The 18,904-nt window shown below is 39.6% G+C and overlaps 1 protein-coding gene across 1 annotated transcript in view; it reads left to right on the top strand.

Moving 5' to 3' along the window:
• LOC104520431 (mannosyl-oligosaccharide 1,2-alpha-mannosidase IB) overlaps positions 1-18,904 on the top strand; it is a gene marked incomplete at its 5' end in the record, with an annotated part of 78,348 nt that overhangs the window by 23,614 nt on the left and 35,830 nt on the right. The window contains 2 exons of the mRNA XM_010162120.2: positions 2,453-2,576; positions 2,988-3,081. Of these exons, the coding sequence (XP_010160422.2) occupies positions 2,453-2,576; positions 2,988-3,081 (218 nt within the window). The remainder of the gene's footprint in view (positions 1-2,452; positions 2,577-2,987; positions 3,082-18,904) is intronic.

Here is an 18,904-nt window from a genome sequence, read left to right as displayed (position 1 = left end):
ATTCCTGGCACTTTAGAATAATTTAATAGTGTTCAGAGTATTATACCTGATTAACTGCAATGAATTGTGACCACGATGTTTTTTTCCTTAATTCTACAATAAGAATTCAACATGCCATTGGAACATACCCAGTGTATTCTGTCATGTGTTGCCATAGAGCTTAATCATTGGTTCTTTCGTTATTAAAGAAAATTGTTTGCACACCGTGATTGAGCTGACTGGGTTTTATAGACTGTGTGAGCTGTATGTTACCTTCAGAAGGCTCACGATGGGTGAGAAAGTGATGGGACTCTGAAAAGATTAATTCATTTTACTTAGGTATAAAGGCTAGTGTGCTGAAATCCACTGTGGTCATTGGAGTTGGAGAGACTCTTCTAGATGTCTGTTCAGTCAAACACAGATCTTAGATGGTCTGCATTGTCTTGTGGAAGAGAATTGCTTTGTCTAATTTATCTTGTATTGCTTATTCAATGCTGGGATTTCCCTCAGATTTTGAGAGAGCATTTTTGATACAAGGCATTTTTTAAATTTTTGTTAAATTCTTAACCAGTAGCTGAGTTGGGAGGCATGTCTAGATTGCATGTATGTTCAAGCAGTTTGGGAGATTAAATAGCAGAGAGTTTTTTAATTGTTTTAAATTGTTTTCCTTTTAGGAGAGATATTTGTTCTGCTTTGTTAGTCTGTGAAGGACTACTTTGAGAGTATTAGCATTATGTGCCTTTTTGTGATCAGGAAACAATCCTCACTTTGCTGTCACTCCTTGGATGAAGACCATGGAGCTGTGGTTTGCCCTTCTGTTGATGAAGGACTTCATCACCCTTGTCTGATTTTCTCTGCTTTGCCTGTGCTTCACTATCTCCTCCGAGGCCATTTACTGGATCCCTGTACAGCTACTATTGTTGGGTTGAATTTCCTTATGTACTTTCTGCACAGCATTATGGTTTACTCATTTTTTTTCTGGAATTTCATACAGCTTGAAATTCCTCTGTGCATAAGTTCTTTATTTTTGCTTTGTTTAACCCAAGCCTGCACCGTGGTTCCAACATGTCTGAATGGCTCAAGTGGCCGTACTCCGTAGGTAGCACAGACATCTGGTTCACTGGCTCGAACAATATAGATGGCAAGGTTTAAGAAGCTGCAAGCAGTAGTTACCTGGGCAGGGTAACCCTTACTCTATAAGCACAGATACTTATCAATAAAACACAGGGGCCAATTGCATAGGCTGGGCATCAGAGCACGGCCAGGGAGGAGGATTTGCAGTAAGTGGAGGGGAAAGGATTGGAGTGCCAGAAACATCCTGCATGCAACAGTTGGTCATGCATTTACTGTGTCAGTCACTTGGTTATGTACAGAACCCGCCGGCGTCACAGCAGAAAATAAGAGTGGCTGGCATGCCAGGGGACAGTGACAGTAGCAGGTGCATATGAGAACACTTATCATGAGGCTGACATGCAGTAGAGGACAAAAGAAATATTTGGAAAATTATCGACTTGTGTTTTATTAGCGTTTGTATTTATAATAAAACCCTTAATTTTCTCTTTTTATGAGAGCTGTACCAAAAAAACCCTGAGACAAGCTATGATTTTCTCTCTCTACAATCTGTAAACAGTGGTTACTGTATTTTAAAAGGTGTTTTCTCTCAGGTCAGAGCTACAAATGCTGCTCTATAACCAACATTTTTTCTTTACATTTCCTCTTTCTAACTTATAGTTCAAGAAATAAGTAAGAAGACATTTCTAATTGATTATAGTCTTACTGATAACTGGTTTTTTTTTGTTTGTTTGTTTGTTTTTTATGAGAAGCAGTAGAAGTCATCTCCAGGAAAGTGTAGTTACCTTCAGAAATTAAAAGACCCATTCCTAGAGGGTAGTGAAAACTCCTGAGTTAGATTAAACTAGAGGTAAACAGTTACAAGTTAACAAGATGGTATCTCTTAGAGTGCAAAAGGTGTGTGTATCAATTCTGTTGATTCTTGGTGAGTCTGAGGAACCGGTACTATTCTGTCTAGAGTAAAGGTACTATTTTCCTATGTAGACACAGGTAGCACCCACTCCCATCCTGCTCTAATACTAATACTAAATGTCTAATACTGACTTGAATGCTGCCACCTTCATAAGTAAACTCCTCTTGTCTGATAATTGCTTTTGATTCTTGTTCCTAGGAACAAGCAGTGAATAAACATTTGAGATTGCACCCAGTGTTAGGACATTACATTTCTGTGACATCAGGATATTATATGTTTTAATCACAGGACTTTTTGTTGATGAGATTAAGAAGACCCAACCAATGAACCAACTAATCAATCAATCAGACCACAATTCCTCTAAATATTGTGGGTTAATATTTTGCTGCTACTTGTTTAATTTGCTGTGGTCGTTACTAGTGCTATGTGCAGTAATTCTTATTTTTTTGTTATTTTCTCCCTTTTTTATGCATATTTGTTGGAATTCAGTGGTGTGGGTCGAAACTGGGGCTGGGCTTCTGCTGGCAGCAGCATCCTCGCTGAATTTGGTACTCTACACATGGAATTTGTCCACCTCAGCTATTTGACAGGGGACCCTGTATACTACAACAAGGTGAGTCTCAAATTCAGTTTTTTATCATATAAGTGTCTTTTTATACTGTTTCATCATAAATTGCATTAAAGGGGAAGTATTTTCTATATTGCATTCTATTTGTGTTCTTGATAGCAGGTAAATTGTTTCATATGTGTATTTCTGTTACCAAATAGGTGACTTTTTCAAGTACAAATTGATGACAACGCAAATTTTCTTATTTGTTTCAGCATACATTTAAAAACCATAATTTTTAAACATGTTTATGTGAGTAGTCCTTTAAAAGCAAGAATGTACTAATCTGTGGGAAGCCCTCAAGAAAGCCCTCTGGATTCAGATTAAGAAAATTTACTAGTAAAAAAAAAAATTAAACTATGTGCAGAGAGCAGATATATATTGTTAGTGGTGATCCTGATTCTTGATTTAATTTAGGTCATGCACATTCGGAAGTTACTTCAAAAAATGGATCGTCCTAATGGACTTTATCCAAATTATTTGAATCCAAGAACGGGCCGGTGGGGTCAGCGTAAGTATTCTTATTTTATTCATTCCTTTAAAGCCCTACTTCTTATTTTTTTGGCCAGTTGGAGATTCAGAAAAAATACTCTTTATGGTATGAACAGCATTGCCTGAAAACGTGCAGCGTAGAGGGATTACTTAGTCTTGAGTTCTCCTGAAACCTATTTTCCCTCTCTGAAGTCACACAGCTCAATTTTTTTTAATAGTACTTTCTGAAAGCAGCTTCCTACCAAATCTGATGCCTGTCCTTACTGTTATCAGTCAATAAAATCTTCAGTTATAAAGAATGAGGCTGAAAATAGTTTTCTCATTTTTATTTTGTTCCTGGTTTTGTCCTGCAAACCATCTGGTAAGTGGGTTACTGTAAGGTAACTTTGAAGTAATGCTTGTTTAGGGTGGTTAAATTTGAGTTCCTTCACCTGGTGTTAGGGACTGACATTTACAAACACAGTTCTACTTAGTGGCATGTGAAATGGCATGATGAACCTCCTTAGAGATCCTGCTGTTATCAATGTGTCTCTCATTTATAAAAAAAAAAAAGCTTTGGAATGAAAAGAAAAATTTGTTTTTGTTGCTGACAATGTAAGTGGAGAGATAAAACACGAAGACAGAGACATGAATATGATTCCTTTCCTTGAAGTGGTTCTTCCAAGAAAAGTTGAGTGTTTTAGTGCTTTTATAGAGCATGTAATGAAAGAGAATTAGTTTTCTTCAAGGTTTCTGTTCCTGTTTCTTTTATGAATGCAAGTTCATTTAGGAAAAACAAGCAAGATGATTTATTTCTGTCCTGTGTGACATCATTGAAGGGTTTCGGGGATTTCAGTGGTTGGCTGTAAATATCCAGAAGAACATGTTCTGGCTTGCAAACTGAGAATTTGCTTCTGACTTTGAGTCTGGTATATGAGGGAAATTAATGCAGCTGTCATTGCAGTGACTGTGAAAAGAGTTGTCTAATGTGATTAAGGCCAAAATTCTCTCTGAAGAGTCTAACATCTTTGAGTCAATAGTGATGCCTTCTGAGACTGACACATGCATTGATGAGATAGATTCATCTGACAAATTTAGGTTTCACAATACATTTAAAAAAAAAAGTGAGCAAATACAAATATTCACCTATTATTTATTCAAAAGACAATTTTACATTGTTGTTCTGAAATAGTTTTTTCTATTGCTTTTTTCTGTTCCTAAGCAATTACTCCTGCTACTTTTATTAAAAATGTGGCATATGACCAGGATTCTTTGGGTGTTTTTTGTCAATTGTGATAATAAAGCCCAGAATTAGCAACTCCTGGGAAGAAAACAATCCTGGTCACTGAGAATAAACATACCACAAAAATACTAACTTTGCAGAAATTTGATGGAGCTCAAACATACTGTTTAAATGAATTTTGAAAGATAATACATTTGGGACTAAAGTTTAGGATTATAGGCTGAGACTTAAGTTCTTAGGATAAAAAGAAATACAACTTTATAAAGCCTTTAATTTTTTTTGTGCTGCTTATTAGCTACAAACTTATTTCCTGGAATTTGGTGCTGGTTGGGGTTGGTTTTGATTTTTTTGAGGGTTTTTTTGAGCGAATAAGCTTCCAAGTGCAGATACAGATGTACTGGTATGGTTTCTAAGATATCTCCAACACAAAAAGCATTTGTAAACCTATCTTGAAAAGTTTTGTGGGGAGAGGAAAGCAAGAACCCCTAATTCTGTTTTTCCTGCCACAGGCCAGGATGGAACGATGAGAAACTGTCTTTGTTGTATCCCTGCTAGATCACTTTTGAGTGAATCTGTTTGCAGAAATTTAAGAAGTTACAGTAGAGGTACACGTGCGCTGAACCACTGGATATATGAGCTGGAACAGCTGAGGCTTAGTCAGGAATTTTTCTTCTGATTCTCCTGACGAGATTGTATCCTGCTTGACAGAAGTCAGTTAAGGAAGGGTGATGCCTTCACACGCTACATCTCAGTTCTCTAGAGGACTCAGGTCAGAGTCAACGATGCTTTTACTGACTTGACCTACACATTGTAGGTATTAAGAGCAGGCAAGCCTTTTATGTCCTCCTCAGAAGGTAATTTCAAAAAGCATTGTGTTTGGCTTGTTACATACTTTAGTACTGGAAAGACTGAGACAACAAAAAGAGTACCAAAGCAGAACTTTCCTTCTTCTGGTTTCTGGGAAAGTTGCCCTTTTCATCTTTGCTGTGACCTTTAGTTTGATGCATCTTATAAAGTACTTCCTCCAGATAGTTTCTGAGAATCATTTCAGAACTCTTTATTTGTCTAGCTACATATAACTCTTGATTCTGACCTTTCTGGGTTTTCTTTCCCCCCCCCCCCCCTTCCTTTTAGCATTGTTTTTTCCACTCCTCAGACTTTTTTGGCTCAGTTGTAGTTAGGTTTTCTGCTAATCTATATAGTGTTCCAACTAAGTCATGAGGGGTGTGAAATAGGTAAAATAAATCCACATAAATACATACGTAAATACACTATTAAAGAAATATGGGATTTAGCTGTAATATAGCATCACTCTTGTGGTGGGTTTATTTTCTTTTGCTATACCTGTCATTCTAGTGGTACTTTTATTCAAAGTAATTAGAATATCAGTGATGTGCACATAGCAGTCAGACTAATTGGTATCATTGCTACCAGTTGATTATCCATAGACTATTAAACAAAATACATAATGGAATAATCCATTTAGGTCAAGTTTTCTTGGCTCTGATGTTTTGTCTTTACCTTTTAATTTATTTTTTTAAAAGGAAAAAATATATTATTTGAGTAGAAGAGGTACAGTTCTGTGTTGTTTTTCTATTTGATTTTGTTCTAACAGGCTGATAGATAAACTTGAATACTTAAAGACAATTCCTATTGCAAGACAGATTTGTGGAAGAAAAGAGAAATCTCAAACATTTTCTGTGGCTTTGGTGTTGCCCTAAAGAAGCATAAGCTGAACATATCTCTACTTGCAACAAAAGAATTTTGTGCAAAATTATTGATACCTTCTGCCTTGGTACACCTTCTACCTTGGTACTTGACACAGTCTTTTGATACCTTCTCAGAGGTATCATATTTGCACAAGGAGCCTAGGCACATCCTCATTTTGTATTTTGAACCAAAAAACCCTACAAAGATTATATCTATTTTATTTTACTTACAATCCCAAGTCTTAAATGGTAAGTGTGAGGATCTAACATGCCTTTGAAATACCCCATTTATAAATCTTTTCTTTCTTTTTCCTCTTTGCTCCGGAGATGTGTGCAGTGATTTATGCTGCCTTATTGGTTACTTCTTAGCATATGTAAGGTCTAACAATGTACTGCCTTTCTTTTTTTGAATCTGAGATTTTGCAGAATTTAAATGTCATGTTGTCCATCAGAACTTTATATGGACTGGATATAATTCACAAATATGAAGCTTATACCTCAGCTCCTGGTGTTAGGAAGTTAGAATAATAAAATTCAGTGCTAGGTCTTATGGAAGGGGAAGGTGATATTTATTTGTTTACAGAGTCATTCAGTCAGCTGATTTTTACCTACTCATTTTCATCTAAGTTTAATTCACTCACACTCACAGGTACCAAGATATGTCCAAGTTGTCTGGACTCACAGAAAAAGGGACACTGCTATCCAGTCCTCTTCACATATCTAGGGCTCCTGAATGATGATGAGCAGCTAGTTTTTGGACAGATCTTTCAGGCCTTTTAAGGATCAAAATTGTTATGGGTTCTTTCTGTGCCTCAAAATGTTTCTGTCTTTAGCCTCCATAGATCTTAGGCTACATTGCTGTCTTGTCTGTTTTTCCTCATTTGAGTGCATGCTTAAAATATATGTTCATAGTCTATTCTCTTCTTGGGTTAGGATAAGGGGAATGGTGTATGTAATATGCTGCAACCTTGTCACCATCCTGCTGATAATAGAATCATAGAATCGTTAAGGTTGGAAAAGACCTCCAAGATCATCAAGACCAACCATCAACCCAACACCACCATGCCCACTAAACCATGTCCTGAAGTGCTGTGATGTTAGGTTCCAGGGTCTGCTGAGTCACTCTCCCTATGGTTGATTTATCAGAGTGCAAGCCTTTTGATCTCAATATAAACAGCATGTTCTGCAATTTCACTACTGGGGAATGGTGTTCTGGGGACAGTGCCCTGTGGCATACAGATCCTCTTTTGCGCTTATTGTTCTGCTGCTTCTGCTAGTGCTTACAAAGACATGCACTTCGATTCAAACCAGTCAATGATTCTGTTAAAAATACCTAAAAAGGTAAAATCAGTAAAGTAACTTACCAGTCAGTTAGTAATTATGGTTTCATCAAGAAGGCTGTGACCACGTTCTTAACAAGTTGGGAGAGATGAGCAGAGTCATCTAGTGTGACATAAATGTTATCTATAACCATGTCTTTGTAATGTTTACATTTTTATGAATATAAATTTCCTTGTGCATTTAATGCATTTTACATAACACTTGAAGAAGGGCTCTGGTGATAGATTACCTTCTTCCTTTTCATGCCTGCCTTGTGAAGCAGCAGCAGCCAGTGTCAGGTGCCGCAGCAGACAGGGCTGCACAGGGACTACCGTGGTGTATTTCCATTTGAGTACCATAAAACCCTGTCCTAAAAACTGGTGACTGCTAAATCTCCATGTGTTCCAGTGGAAATGCTTCGTAATACAGCTGTCCATGAGTGAGGCCTTACTGCTGTATGGCAGGAAGGGGGTTCCTTATACCCAGGAGGAAGAAAATGATGTCAGCTGTAGGCTAAATTTTTGTGTTTAAGCTTGTAATAAGGAGGTATTATTACAGCATGAGTGGCTTGACAGACAGCTTTTTAATGGGTTCAGCTCAGGATTTGTCAGCTCACTGGGGCCTTTGCTAGAAGGCAGAGCCATAATGCCCACAGGAATGTTGACAGATTCAATTTTTACTTATGTACTAAGGTGATGGTCCAGTAGGAACAAGTGATTGACAGTACTTCTGCCTTAGGGTTTCAGTTTCTGTAAGACTGAAAGGAAAATAGCTGGCAAGAAGCTTATTCTAACCTCTCACATTAACCCACAGTTAACTTTGTTAGCTTTTCATTTTACTTGGTGAGTGTTTGGTTTGATTTAAGTGTCAGAACTTTGAATTTAGATTATTTTCAGAAACAGCAACAGTGCTTTCTGGAGAAACCTGCTAAACAGATGTAATGACTAGAATTTTGATTAAAAGCAAGAGATTGCAGAATTATAGAAATTAATTTGAAGAATTTTTTTTTTTTTTAAATGAAAATGTGTTGAGAAACTTTAATTCTAGTTTGCATTTGCAAATAGGTTAGATGAGAATACCAACTAGAACAGCAGTAACGAAGAACATGCCAATCTGTATGTTATTGCCAAGTCAGGACATGCCATTCATGTTTGCACACTGCTGTAAACTGGGTATTCTTCCTTTCTACTTTTCAATACCATGAACAAATTATTGCATTTCATCTGGTTCCAACATCTCTTGCAAATAATAATGTTATTGAGGGAGAATTATGATCGCTCTGCCTTCCCCTTTCACTTCCTGCAGTTGAGTTACCTATGGAGTTACCAAGGTTGGTTATGTAAGAAAGTTGTGTTAGTTTAACTAAAATTGGGTTTTAGACGTTATATGGCTTCCATATGCAAGAAAATTAACCAGAGATATCTAATCTATCTTAGCCTTCCATGTTTATTACACATTAGTGATGTGTGAGCCCATTAACAAATTGTATGTGAATTTACGTCACACGAGCTGAGCACTGCTATTAGGAATGTAATAGCAGATACTGAAATTACCATTGCTGAATGCTCATGTGCTGAACATTCAGGCTGCAGTGAATCCATGTATGTGTATTTAATACACTAAATTTAAATGCTGTCTTTCATGTACAAAATGATTAGTGTCCTCTGAACCCAAATAAGAGGATTCACACGGGTATTTAGCCTACCTTGTTACGCACACACTGTCTTTGGCACCTTTAGGTGATGTTCTCACTTTCTTGCAGTTCCCTGCATCTGTTACTACAGAGTAAGCAGAGGCACAACCAAGGTGGCTGAATGGGAGAAATTTATATCCTCTCTTTCCCCGTTGTTTGTGCTGTAGACTGGCCTTTAAATAAACTAAAGTAAATGCCTTTGTGGATGTGCGTATTTCAGTTTCTTCAGATGGTCTTTCATTTTCAACAGTAAATGCTTAAATTAAACCAAACCAAGCACTTTTAATTTTAAAATGCTATTTAGTGAAGGCTTCCGTGGATTTTATTTAATTTTATTAGATATATGCTTCTGCTAAAATGGTGCAATTTTCACATGTAGGAAAAGCAATATAACCAATTCTGAATTACTGTCATTAAATCAGTACAAGTATTGGGTGAGTATTCCTGAAGTTTTACACCTGCCTGTACAGCTGGTTTTAGACTAACACTCTCGGGCAATTAACTGAACTGCTTCATTTATTTAAACTCTTGCAGGTAATAGACAAACTATAAGTAATACGCTCTATCTATTTTCATTTGTGATATGACATTGTATCGAATACATAGCACCATCTATCTATATTTATTTGTCAGTATTTAAAGGAAATTTGAAAATAAATTTGATCTAAATGTTTGTAATGCACTTTGTTAAAGATGTTAAGGCCACTGCATCCAGCAGAACCCAAGGGAGGGGGATTGCTCCTTCCCAGCTATTGAAGCCCAGCCAGGTACAGGTCTCCCCATCCCAGTCCGATGGATGTGGCTGCTGTTGTTCCCATTTGCAGTGCTTGAACCCCAGACCCCTTATGCAGCTGTCAGCTCAGAACTTGGGTCTTTTCAGATGCAGGTCTTCTCCTACTCACCAGCTCATCCAGCTTGAAGTTTGTTAATGAATTCCACATACGCACATGCACTCAAGATTAAATTCACTGGGAAGAACAAACACACGCGGCTCTTTCCAGTTGCTGACACACAGACCTAGGGCCCTGTGACCCACTGTCTCTTATCCATACCCTGCCACCCAGACCTACCAGTCCCTGTGACCTGCAACCGCTTTCTCCAGTTGCTGGCACCCTGACCTTGCAACGTCCATCCCAGTGCCTCCAGTTACTGGCACCCACACCTCTCTTGCATGCCAGTCTCTCCGGGTGCTGGCACCTAAACCTGCATGCTCTGCAACCCGTGGCCTCTTCTCTAGCTGATGATGTTTCCACCTTGCAGCACTTACACGTAGGATAGTGAATGGGATTACACATAAAACCAAAAGGAATTAATAACAAGATAAGGCAGACTGAACTGGTAGGGTGCAGGGCTCAGACAGAGTGTTCATCAGCAGCCTGTTTACATGCAACTAGGCCCTTTTAACCCACCTCCTCTCTGTTTTTCCCTTGCTCGTTCCTCCCCAATCCCCTCGATCCTTCCCTTTCCCTCCCTTTGGCCCTGAATAGCCCATAGTAAGTTTTATCTAAAGCCACAGGCGCTTTCTGCTGTCCCATAAATACATTTTGCACAGTCCTGCAAGTCCCCTCAAATACTTCATAATGTTCATGACAGTTGTTTCCCCCTTCCCCCAGTGATAAAGGTTGTGGCTGAGTAGTTCCTTTAATGACCCATCAATCAGTAGCTGAAGAGTTCTGGTCTGTGTCATTCTCTGTTACCGCCTGCTCGTTAATATCTGTGTGTTTAATTTACCAATTTCCTTGTCATTTGTTTCTTTCATATGGATTAGTCCTTATCCAGAGGACTTGGTGGAGAAGGTGCTCTCACTTCTGCATATCCCCACACATCAGAATGCGAATACTGAGAATAATCAGGATGTCAGCTGAAGGATACTGTCCTGGCAGTGTGAGCTCTAATATATAGTTACAGTGGCTCTCTTGAATGCAGACTTTCAAAGGTGCTGCAGAGATTGATAAATAAATCACTATTTGAATGTCTGTTATTAGGACTTCCAGTGTTAAAATTAAGCAAGAAGCCCTTTCTTTTTGTCTTTATGTCCACCTCAGTAAGATTAAAACCCCTGCAGATTGCAAGGTGAGGTGAATAATACTGAAGAATGAAGTGGTCTTTCAAAGTATTTAAGAAATATTGCAGACGAATATTTCAGATAAAAATATAATTATAGCATAAATTAACAAGTTGATAGTTTAGTTATAAGAAAAGATGCTACTGTTGGAAAATTCCTGTCTTTGCCAGCTGAAGCTGCTAGTGTAATCCTTTAACATTTTCTTGCCCCTACCCTTACATTCTTTCTTTATTTGATGCCTTGTTTAGCAGAAGTAGCCTCTTAAATTACATCTAATAATATCCCTTCAAGGTATAGACAACGCTAAGAAACTAGCAATGCCAAGAGCTATGAAAAATCAAATTGTGAAATGTAATGTTAAGTCCTGGCAAAACACCCATAACCTAAAAGGAAAGGAAGGGAATTGTGTCAAGTAGGCCTGTATTTTCCAAAAAGTATTTCACAAAACTTTTCAGGTAATTACCTTCAATTTGGACTTATGGGTAATAGTTTCCAATGCTTATATTCTTGGGTGATTGTGGTGGGTTGACGCTGGCTGGAGGCCAGGTGCCCACCAAAGCTGCTCTATCACTCCCCTCCTCAGCTAGACAGGGGAGAGAAAATGTAATGAAAGACTTGTGGGTTGAGATAAGGACAGGGAGAGATCATTCACCAGTTACTGTCATGGGCAAAAGACACTTGATTTGGGGAAACTAGTTTCATTTTTTACCAATCAAATCAGAGAAGGGTAATGAGAAATACACCCAAATCTTAAAACACCTTCCCCCCACCCCTCCCTTCTTCCCAGCCTCAACGTCACTCATGATTTTCTCTTACCTCCTCCTGGTCGCAGCACAAGGGGATGGGGAATGGGGTTTGCAGTCAGTTCAAAACACGTTGTTTCTGTCGCTCCTTCCTACTCAAGGGGAGGACTCCTCACTTTATTCCCCTGCTCCACTGTGGGGTCCATCCCATGGGGGACAGTCCTCCATGAACTTCTCCAATGTGGGTCCTTCCCATGGGCTACAGTTGTTCACAAACTGCTCCAGTGTGGGTCCTTTCCATGGGGTGCAGTCCTTCAGGAACACACTGCTCCAGCGCGGGTGTCCCATGGGGTCACAAGTCCTGCCAGCAAACCTGCTCCAGCCTGGGCTCCTATCTCCACAGGGACACAGGTCCTGCCAGGAACCTGCTCCAGCGTGGGCTTCCCATGGGGTCACAGCCTCCTTCAGGCATCCACCTGCTCTGGCGTGGGGTCCTCAAGAGGCTGCAGGGGGTCAGCCTGCCTCACCATGGTCTTCACCATGAGCTGCAGGGGAATCTCTGCTCCCGTGCCCAGAGCACCTCCTCCCCCTCCTTCGTTGACCTTGGTGTCTGCAGAGTTGTTGCTCTCACATATTCTCACTCCTCTTTCTGGCTTCATTTCTCTCTTGCCCAGGTTTTTTTTTTTTCCCCTTCTTAACTGTGTTATCACAGAGGTGCTGCCACCGTTGCTGATGGGCTCGGCCTTGGCCAGTGGCAGGTCTGTCTTGGAGCTGGCCAGAACTGGCTCTGTTGGACACAGGAGAATCCACCCCTGGAGACACCCCCAGTACTAAAACCTTGCCACACTAACCCTATACAGTGATTTTTATTTTTTTCTCCTTTGGCGTAAGGAAAAGATTTTCATTAGCTGCTATAGAAATGGTGCAAGATTAAAATAATTTTATTTCTTGTAAGAATAGTTGTAGAAGAAGTTCCCAACCTGCCTTCATCTTTGCACATTTATTTCATTTAGCAAATAGGTTTCTTTTTTGATTATGGTTGCAATGTCAATTACAGAACTGGAGATATGTCATCTGTGTGATGGTTAGTTGGGGGATTAACTATCCCCTCATTATTGTGGTGGGATTTTTTATTTCAAATCTGCTTTCAGTTGAGTATATTATGAACAAATGAAAATACAGCATAATTTTTAGCCTTGCAGCAGTAGGCATGTATCTATCAGTTGCAGATGAAGAGGTGGAGGTGATTCTCTGCTGTTTAATTTTCTTTGCTATCTTGGTGGATGTCCTTAATTTTTCTCTCCAAAATATTCTGTCTTGTTCTGTATTTAGGAACACACATGTGTTTTGAATATAAAATAATCTATGTAATCTCTGTTGGGGAATTCCCCTTGCCCTTTTGCTTTACATCTATGTACAAATATAATTAACTGTGTTCCAAGAAAAGGCTGCATTCAAATTTGGCTATTCATTAGAAGCCAAGAGCAAGTTAATCTGTTAAAACTTTGTTTTAATGGAATACAGCAGAGCTGTGCATTACAGGGAGCATGCTTTTGTAAGTCTACAAGGTTAAGGCGTTTTACTGGTCTGTTGAGCAAGATGCTGCAAAAGCTAAACAAATAAAAGTTTTGTTTAGCGTGTTAAAAGATTCTAGTGTAACTGGAAGGTTAAACATGTATATGAATTACGTATTTGAAAGGGAGCGTCTATAAATAATTCCTAAAGATAGGATTTGGATATGGTGTAACTGGGTTTTGAAAGTGCTTGCATACATTGCTGTGGAAAGAGATGAATACTTTATTTTGCTGTACCACAAAACTGTACTTTTAGAGCATGATCTTGATGGGAAGTGCGTCAGTATCTGGAATTTGAAATCTGTCCTGCAACAGCTTTAACATTTATTTTCCTGGCTGTAAATTCAGGAAATTAATCTGTATTAAGAGAGTCCAGCATGTCTTAGGTTACTGCCTGACACTCTTGAGAGTTTAAATTGTTGGGTTTGAAGACAGCTACTTTAGAATGATTGGGGACTGAAAAGGTTTCCTTTGACACATGTTCTGTGAGTTTTTAAAGTTTGAGCTCCTGTGGAATCTCATTATTTCTTTAGTAATTGATTTTTGTACTAAGATCTCTATATAATCTAAACTGTATTTTTGAACTGTTCTTGACTTACTCATTTCCTGTTAAAGGGAAGCCTGTCAAAGTCCAATTACAAACTTGTCACAGCCTTATTACAGTTACTTGGTTTTAGTTTATTCCTTCTGTATCACTTATTTGTTGGAGGCTGTGCATGAAGCTGTTTGTATCAATGTTCTTTAGACCTCTAATAATTTTCAGGTGACATATAATAGTCCATCTCTTTTCATTCTGTCTTCAGTATATGAGACTTCATATTCTGATTTATGTGTGGAGATGTACTTTCTGGTGGTCATATGAGAAACATTTCCAGTTTGACATTATGGGCAGAGGCTCTATAGTTTTGTCCAGTGGACATTCAATGTATCTTCCTGATTGGTTCATTAGTCTCTACTGCTACCTGAAAGGAGGGTGTAGAGAGGTGGGGGTCAGTCTCTTCAACTAAGTAACAAGTGACAGGACAAAAGGAAATGGCCTTAAATTGCACCAAGGGAGGTTTATATTGGATATTAGAGAGAATTTATTTACCAAAAGGGTTCTCAGGCATTGGAACAGGCTGCCCAGGGCAGTGGTGGAGTCACCATCCCTGGAGGTATTTAAGAATAGTACAAACATAGTACTTAGGGACATGGTTTAGTCGGGGACTTGTCAGTGTTAGGTTAATGATTGGACTCGATGATCTTAAAAGTCTTCTCCAGTCTAGGCAATTCTGTGATTTAATCTTTGTCCAGACAAGTTGTGGCTGCCCCCTTCCTGGAAGAGTTCAAGGCCAGGTTGGATGAGGCTTTGAGCAGCCTGGTCTAGTGGAAAGTGTCCCTGCTGATGGGAGGGGGGTTGGAACTAGATGAGCTTTAAGGTCCCTTCCAACCCAAATGAGTCTGTGAGTCTATGAATCTATGAATCCTGAAGTTCCACTGAGAGCTAGACTGTCCTGTAGCAGCCAGGTAAAATACCATCTCATTTTGGAAATCTAGGTGAAAACATAGCTGGTCTTTGATTCTAGATCACACTGTAGCATTTTTTGGCCTATATGGACAAAAATAAGAGAGAAATGGTGATGAATGCAGCCCAAATGTAGGGTGTAGTAGCTCAGTCTCAGTCATGGAGCATGGGCTGAGTAAGTCTTACAATCAGCACAGTTTCCTAGCACCTACAGAGTGACTAAAACTACAGCTACCTGTGTGTGCAATTTCAGGCATCTGTCATAGGTTGAAAATTAACAGGTACATAGACAAAAGTCTAGGAGAAAGAAAGATGCAGAGTAGTCTGGATTTGTATTGTTTGTGGTATAATTCATAAGAACATAAAAAATGAGGAGTGTCTTTTTTTGCTGCTTTGAATCTCTTTTGACTGTCAGCATTCATGTGTTATGTACCTACACACGTACATATATATGTGTGGAAACTGCTCTGGGCTTGATACAACTTGAAGGGAGAGGGTGAAGTTGTTGACAGTGGTTTTGCCAGCTAATTTTGCATAGATGGATATTGGACTAGATTTAATCTAATAAAGGTTTTCTCTCTCCCATTTTCTTGTTTTTAATCTGTAAGAGGAGAGTTGAGATCTTATAGGAAGACTAAAGTGAATAAACTAAAGGTTTAATAACATTAGGAGCTTGTCAATTTCTCTATGTAAAAACTGTTATTCAAAAGGGACTTTTTGGGTTCTGGGCACATACCTACAGCAGTATCAGTTGTAGCAGAAGGTGTTACCACCCCTGAGCTGTGTTTTCACAGCTACCTTGTCAGGTTAAAAAAGTCATCAGAGGTAAACAAGTACCTGAATTTCCTACCTGAGAGGCCGGTGTGCTTCATTCGGGTGACTCTGTGACTGTAATAATCCAGAAAAGACAACCTCAGGTGAGAAAATGCCACTTTAATTTTCAGTAAAAGCACCAATGGAAAGGTCTAATGTGTTTTTAATTTTCACACATGGATTTGATGTATTTAGTTGATTAGTCTTTAATTCGTGAATGTGTCTTCTGAGAGATGACCTAAATCTTTCCAGAATTATAAATAATAGCTGAAATGAAATTTGAAATTTCAGGGAAGTTTGAATGCAAAAAGGAAAATATTTGTTCCAGCTGTGAATTCCTGAGTATGAAAGGAGAGCCTGTTGTAAGATAGCAAATTAGGATACTCCTTTGACATGACAGATTCATCAACTGCATTCAATTTGAAGAGGCGTTTTGATTGTAACAACATGAGTTACCTAAATGTATGTATTAGTTGGGCTAGTTGTACTTGTTGGTCTGTTTCAAATTATTTCTATTGTCTTTGCACACACTTGAATTGTGCAAGTTTGAGAATTTTAGCTTTAGTTTGATAATCACTACTGTTCTAGGAAGTAATTTTGTTTAATTTTATTATACAAGAAACTAGTAGCACTTGCAGTTAAGGTTGCTCAACACTTTCCATTAAGTGTTTGTGTTTTCAGTTTCTTGTAGCTGCCAAACTTAAACTCTGTCAACTGGAATTTTCTGTCTGCCTGAAGCTGTTTTGTTGGGGGGTTTTTTGTTTTTTTTTTAAACAGCTTTGACAAAAATGCTTCACCCATTTCTAAGTGAAGCTAGAGGTGGAATGTGAGTCTACCCAGATTAAAGTTTGTTTTTTCTAAGTGTACAGTTAAGAAACTCAAGAACCATCTTGTTTTGGATATGTAACACTATGGGTATTATTTGCTTCAGTACTGCTTGAGGAGAAAACCATCCATATTTTTCCAAGCCTTTGAAAAATATTCACATCTACTTTCTCCATATGGAGTATTTAGAGTTCATCTGGTACCTTCTCTAGAGCTGTGTGTGCTGAGCAGGCGTGATCCCACGTCCCCAGGTTGGGAGGAGCTGAGCCAGGTTTTTCTTGTTGCTTGAATCAGTTGTGGCACCAGACAGTAGAACGGGAAACACTGTCTGTTCAGCTGTCTCCTAACTTTTAAATGCTTGGCTTTGCAACCTTAACTGTTCTTTGAATGTAGTTCTGTTCTGTGACGACCTGCAGGTTTTCAGAAAAATTCTCATGCTGGTAACGTGTTCCTTAGTGATAAATGATTCATAGCTGACTAAAAATTGCATCTCCACCTTCTTTTATCAAGGCTGCCTCTGCTGCAGTTAATTTACAAATGTTTGCACTTTTAAGCCATCCACTGTGGCTTATGGCATCCTTAGGTTGAATTTCCACTGAGAATTGCAGCAGCTGCAATTTCCAGGGCCTCAGCTTTCTGGATTAAAGGATTAGAAAGGGAGCTTGCGCCTATTTAGAGCAGCTGAGGGGCACAAAGTCCAACTACATGAAGTAAAGATTGAACTGAAATTTAATCAGAGCCACTCTGAAGACAAACAGAAAAGCAATTATTTAAGTTTCCTATGCAGAGAAAGAGGCCTCCTGCAGTGTAAGGCCAGTTGGTACCCAGAACAACTAATGGTGATGGACTGTGTGGATTTCTTAATGGAAGTTCATATTAGCTTAATCACTTCACTGCTCCCTCCCAGTCACTTCTCTTTTCCGCTCTTGATCTCCTTTGCTTACAATAGCACTTTGTCAAAGATATAGCATCTGTCATCCTTAAGGGCAATCAACCATCCCTTTTACTGCTTTGTTCTTTTGTTGCAAAGTAGTTCTGTACTACTCTTCTTTTGGGTGAAATGAATCAGTAGTTTGTTCATCTTGCTCTTTCCAGTCTATTGGGTATAGCACTGTAGGCAGGTTTAAGTTAGTTTTCTTTACTTTAGAGTCATAACTAACAATTTCAGTTCTAAGACTTGAGTTTCTTTTACATATTGCCAGATTTCTAATTCTTTGTTATTCTGTAGCTGTTTGTACTTAAAAATATTAAATCAGTGTTATGGCTGATTGCCACGGCTTCGCCAAGGGCTAATTGTGCCTGATCAGTTTGGTGGCCTTCTATGATAGGGTTACAGCATTGGTGGATAAGAGAAGAGCAGATGATGTCACCTGCCTGGACTTGTGCAAGGCATTTGGCATTGTCCTGCATGACATCCTTGTCTCTACGTTGGAGAGACACGGGCTGGACAGATGGACCGTTTGGTGGATAAGGAATTAGCTGGATGGTCACACTCAAAGAGTTGTGGTCAACAACTTGATGCTCAAGAGGAGACCAGTGACGAGTGGCGTCCCTCAGGAGTTGGTACTGGGACCAGCGCTGTTTAACATGTTTGTTGGCAACATGGACAGGGGGATCAAGTGCACCCTCAGCAAGTTTGCCACCAACACCAAGCTGTGTGGTTCGGTCAACACGCTGGAGGAAAGGCATACCATCCAGAGGGACTTTGAGAGGTGGGCCTGTACAAACCTTATGAAGTTCAACAAGGCCAAGTGCAAGGTACTGCGCCTTGGGGTCAGGACAACCCCAAGCACGAAAACAAGCTGGGTGGAGAATGGATTGCGAGCAGCCTTGAAGAGAAGAACTTAGGGGTGCTGGTGGATGAGAAGCTCAACATGAGCCAGCAATGTGTGCTTGCAGCCCAGAAGGCCAACCATATCCTGGGCTGCATCAGAAGTGTGTCCAGTAGGCTAAGGGAGGGGAATCTGCCCCTCTACTCCGCTCTGGTGAAACCCCACCTGCAGTGTTGCATCCAATTCTGGTGCCCCCAACACAAGAAGGACGTGTGTCTGCTGGAGCATGCCCAGAGGAGGCCATAAGGATGATCCGAGGGCTGGAGCACCTCTCCTGTGAGGACGTGCTGAGAGAGTTGGGGCTGTTCAGCCTGGATAAAAGAAGGCTTAGGGGAGATCTTATAGTGGCCTTCCAGTACCTGAAGGGGCTCCAGGAAGGCTGGGGAGAGACTTTTGACAAGGACAGGGAGCGACAGGACAAGGGGTAATGGCTTTAAACTGGAAGAAGGGAGATTGAGATGAGATACGAGGAAGAAATTGTTTCCTGTTAGGGTGGTGAGACACTGGCACAGGTTGCTCAGAGAAGCTGTGGCTGCCCCCTC

Source organism: Antrostomus carolinensis, unplaced genomic scaffold (genome assembly GCF_000700745.2).
Source record: "Antrostomus carolinensis isolate BGI_N321 unplaced genomic scaffold, ASM70074v2 scaffold6062, whole genome shotgun sequence".
NCBI classification, from domain to species: domain Eukaryota; kingdom Metazoa; phylum Chordata; class Aves; order Caprimulgiformes; family Caprimulgidae; genus Antrostomus; species Antrostomus carolinensis.
Note: the sequence above shows the minus strand (reverse complement) of the source record. Positions and strands in the feature narration are given on the sequence as shown.